At 36.1% G+C, this 4,305-nt stretch overlaps 1 protein-coding gene across 1 annotated transcript; it reads right to left on the reverse strand.

The window, feature by feature from the left end:
- LOC130969131 (protein STRICTOSIDINE SYNTHASE-LIKE 3-like) lies at positions 1-3,731 on the reverse strand. The gene is made up of 4 exons (XM_057894727.1): positions 3,277-3,731; positions 2,097-2,378; positions 1,248-1,415; positions 1-659 (listed from the first exon to the last, which is right to left on the reverse strand). The coding sequence occupies exons 1-4, from the start codon at positions 3,603-3,605 to the stop codon at positions 257-259; spliced, it is 1,182 nt and encodes a 393-aa protein (XP_057750710.1). The 5' UTR covers positions 3,606-3,731; the 3' UTR covers positions 1-256.
- Between the last annotated feature and the right edge of the window lie 574 nt (positions 3,732-4,305).

A 4,305-nucleotide genomic window follows, 5' to 3' on the forward strand; every position in this document is an offset into this window, starting at 1 on the left:
TTTTTGCCAAACATAATATTATCTGGTTGTTATGGAATGATCAAATTCGTTTCTGATTCAAATGGCAGTTTTATCTACTGAGATGTGCACAACTATAACTATCCATGGCAACATGGAAGCAATTTTGAATTCATTTAAGGACTTCCTCAACTGTGAATTCATTGTCCATCAATGAAAACTTGTAATTAAGCAAAACATCAAACTCAGGATCTTTTTCAACGTAGTGTATAGCTCAGACAGAGTATTGTTATCTATTTCATTTCAAGTTGTAAACTCCAATAAAAGGCATAAGAACACTTCCCATCCATAGTTTACCATCTTTCTCCTCCACTTCACTCACTGCTCTAACAACTTTTCCCTCGCTATCCTCCAATATCTGCAGAAGTTTGCCTTCGGAGCTGTACTTAACAGCCAACGCATGTTGCCGGCCACCAATTTGAAGCAGGTATTGAATCTTTGTTGGTATAGGGAGCTTGAGTATGAGTTTCCGAATATTTGGATAGAGGGCATTAAGGTACGCATACATATACCTTCGGCAATGAAGTGCAATCCAAAAATCGCCATCTTCATTGACTCTCACATTGTCAGGGATTCCAGGCAGGATGGCTATGATCTCTGAAGTCCCGGCCTTTTCGCCTTTCAGCCAGTATTTGCGTAGCCTATATAGAAGAAGAAATGGTATAAAGAAAAGAACTCTAATAATCAACATGAATTCAGATATAGGACTTCCATCATTAGGTTCTTTCAGAAAAATAGCAAAAGATTTTCTAGCTAACATTGCTTAGTTTTTCTTTCAGCACAGGTAACAACTAGTGAATGGAATTTGCATTATCACCAACTTAGAAATATCCTCTTATTTGGTTTTTGTTTTGATTTCCTGTTGTTATTTTCAATGTTGTTTGTTTTAGGATTTTATGAAGATAAAAACGAAAACATGAAATGAGAATAAAAAATTTGATTGTACTGTTTTCTCTGTCTTCCTTTATAGAATCTAGAAAATAGAAAAACACTGAGGATGAACCCAAAGAGAAACTAATCCTACTTATGTTTGCAGTCTCTAGCATATCAGAAGGTTCACATATAGATATATTCTCTTAGAATCTCTTGCTATGAACCACTGATTGAGTACCACGTTGTTGGGGTGGTAAACATTTAACAGTAGATAACAAGATATATAAGTTTCTTTGCAAGCAAGTAAAAGTTTCTAACACAAGGGGTCGTGCTTATTTAAAGTGTTAAAAGCTCACCTGCCAACAACACCTTCACAGACGTAAAAGAAGGAACGATCTTTGCTTAAGGAAATGCCATTTGGAAATTGAATGTTTCTCACAAGAACTGTGGTTTCCTTAGTGTCAGGGTTGTATTTCAAAACTCTGCCGCTATCGTCTCCAGCAAATACCAGTTGAATAAAGTTCCTGCACACAATTATTTTAGAACCAACAAAGCAAGACAGATGTAACAATAATGACAATATTTCAGAATTCTATGAATTAAATATTTAAGAAAATTACTCTAAATAGGCCTAACACCTTAGTAACTGCTTCATATAGGGAGGGATGCCTAATAGGCCTAAACATTTGACAATGTGTTTACATTGGTTGTTGACGCCTTAGCATAACCTTCCTCATTTATTTGCGTTTGGGATAGGTTATTATAAGACAACGCACTTCACTCTTCCTATATGATGCATGAAAAACTAAGTTCATAAAATTCTAAAGCATGGAAAACCACCAGATTTCAGTAGTGGTGCATCCATCATATTTATAACCAAGGATTTCTAACTTAGTTTGGATGCTTCTCTTGTATCCGAATATTGGATACAAAATTATAGGATTTACTTACTCTGAAGGTCCTATAAATCATTCAATTTTCAATCAAATTTCTACAGTTCAAAATTTGTTATCATGTCCATATATTGTACAAAAAAAAATCAATCAGATTCCAAAGTTTAAACACTTCCATTTAAGTCGCTATACAAATAATTTTCTAACAGATTCCTCTGATTTAAAATAATATCTTGTGATTATATCCCTATTCAGTACAAAGTTTTTCAAAAGAAAATAGCGATTGCTAAAAGTTTTAAAAGGGGATCCTACCTGCGCTGATATTTCGCACTGCTATCCGTAAAATAAACATTCCCTTCTTCGTCAACATCAACATCATTGGTAAACCTGAATGGCACCCCTTCAGCCTCAGTTGTAAGAGGTGTTGCTAAACCACCCTCAGGCCCCACCTTCAGAAGCCCAAAATATGCGTCCGCAATGTATAAATCGCCAGTTTTCTTGTTGAACCTGAGTCCCAAAGGCCTTCCGCAGATGTGCTCGGTCGTCACATAGCTAAGTGGTGATGCAGGTACTTTAGGATCACACAATTCTGACCTGTGTTTGATTGAAATGGACATAGAAAGATCATTAACATTTAATCACATGATATTGCAAACATATACACTCTACTGATCCAAAAACTTAAATTCAGTATCCAAACAAGAACAAGCTTTAAAGATTCAAGCGCAAACTTTGAAAAGGATGACCTTGTGTACAATAATTCAAGGTTCGTCAGCAATGCTGCAAGTAAACAGCATGTTGCAGAAGTAGCAGAACTTGATCTGAAGTGAAAACTCCGAAATTGGGAGAAAATGGTTCTACAACTAGAACTTGCTGGGTGAAAAATGAATAAGGCATAGTGGGTTGATGTATGTGTAAAGATTGCTCTGCTCTAGAACTAGAACAGCTCAAAAACATATATTTTTCAACCATGTTAGGTAAACATAAAAAAATCCACCACCAAATCAGCCACTCGTATAAAATATATATTGAAATTCAAAAATAAACATTGAAAACAGATTAAATAAGAGTTTAATTTTAACTGACAGTATAAAATGTTTTGCATAGTCCTGTAATCTCATCCGTTCTTTTAAATGAACATTCGCAAAAGAACATTCGCGCTGACGGTATAAAAGATAGTTATTTTTGCTGAGGTGGTTAAAACTTCGGACACTACCTACCTACAACTAAAACTAACAAGTACAAGTATCCAATTAGTGCCCATATGATACAACATGGAAAGTGGGTCCCATTTAACGTTTGAAATCAAACTAAATTCTGTCATATAGTGAGAATCATGAAATAAGTAAACTAAACTAAAATCAAGATAAGACTAATTAAATTAAGGAATGATAATTTATGCGAACTAATTGTAGATTTGCAGGACTCACCACTTGAAAAGTAGAAAACACTCTCAAAGTGGAAATTTAGGGTTTTTCAAAAATTGTTATACCTGTTGGGAGAGGTATAAGCAAAGGGAAGCCAAGAGTGTCCATTCCAGAAGAGAATCCTTCCATCAGCGACACCAGTGTAAGGACCGCGACCTTGAGGGTCGAAAGCAACGCTCTCTGGTCCCTGAACCTCGTTCAAGAACTTCACCTCCGATTTCTGCAACAAATTCTCCGAGTCTTTCTCCGGCGGCACCTCGGACCACGGCGGCATTTGAATCAATTTGGCCTCGAATTCCGGGAAGCTGGCTATAGGGCTGTGTCGAAACGGATCGAGACCGCAGTACACGGCGAGCAGAAGGAACAGAATCGCAAGCCATCGAAGCAGAGTCATTGTTTGAGTTTGATTACTGAAAGATAATGTATTCTTATGTGAAGTTATGTGTGTAGATGTTGAGTCATGAGGAGAGTTTCTTTATTATGCGTTTATGGTGGGTAGTTGAGTCACACATGTGGGGAATTGGTAGCTGTATCATTCAAACTTCAAAGTTCAAAGTCAACATTCATTGTTAATGTTATGCAATTGCTGATATCCTTCATAAATTAAAGAGTACATAAATTAATGGGATTTTTTTTAATAAATAAATAAATATTTTATTTATCAAAATATACAATTTGTAATATTTTTACGAAAATGTACTATCTCTATCTTTTATTTCGTTTGCATGATAAACGAGGTAAGAGTGGACGAAATATATATATATATATATATATATATATATATATATATATATATATATATATATTTTTTTTTTTTTTTTTTTTTTCGTTCAGCGATGCGATAGAGAATACGTCATTGTGCATTTTAAAAGGGTTTTCTTGTTGGCGGCTGCAGACGATGGTGAAGAGAGAGGTGTGGAAAGTTCACGAAGGGATTGATGTCATGGTGAACAACGCTGACAAAGCGGATCTGGAAACAGCGCGGAAGTCAACTACTGATGGCGGAGGTGATAATGTCCGTGTTGAGCTTGATGGCGTGGAGGGCAGGGAGGAGCGTTAAGTCCCTGATGCACCCGACGAGCAGAATCAAGCTG

The sequence above is a fragment of the Arachis stenosperma genome, chromosome 3 (assembly GCF_014773155.1).
Source record: "Arachis stenosperma cultivar V10309 chromosome 3, arast.V10309.gnm1.PFL2, whole genome shotgun sequence".
NCBI lineage: Eukaryota > Viridiplantae > Streptophyta > Magnoliopsida > Fabales > Fabaceae > Arachis > Arachis stenosperma.

What these genes read in the sequence shown, in the direction of transcription:
- LOC130969131 (XM_057894727.1), bottom strand. Translation starts at nt 3,605, where the DNA reads ATGACTCTGCTTCGATGGCTTGCGATTCTGTTCCTTCTGCTCGCCGTG. An exon ending in GCTTATACCTCTCCCAACAG is followed by an intron (nt 2,379 to 3,276) that starts GTATAACAATTT and finishes AATCAAACACAG; the next exon opens with GTCAGAATTGTGTGATCCTA. An exon ending in TGTGAAGGTGTTGTTGGCAG is followed by an intron (nt 660 to 1,247) that starts GTGAGCTTTTAA and finishes TCTTCTATATAG; the next exon opens with GCTACGCAAATACTGGCTGA.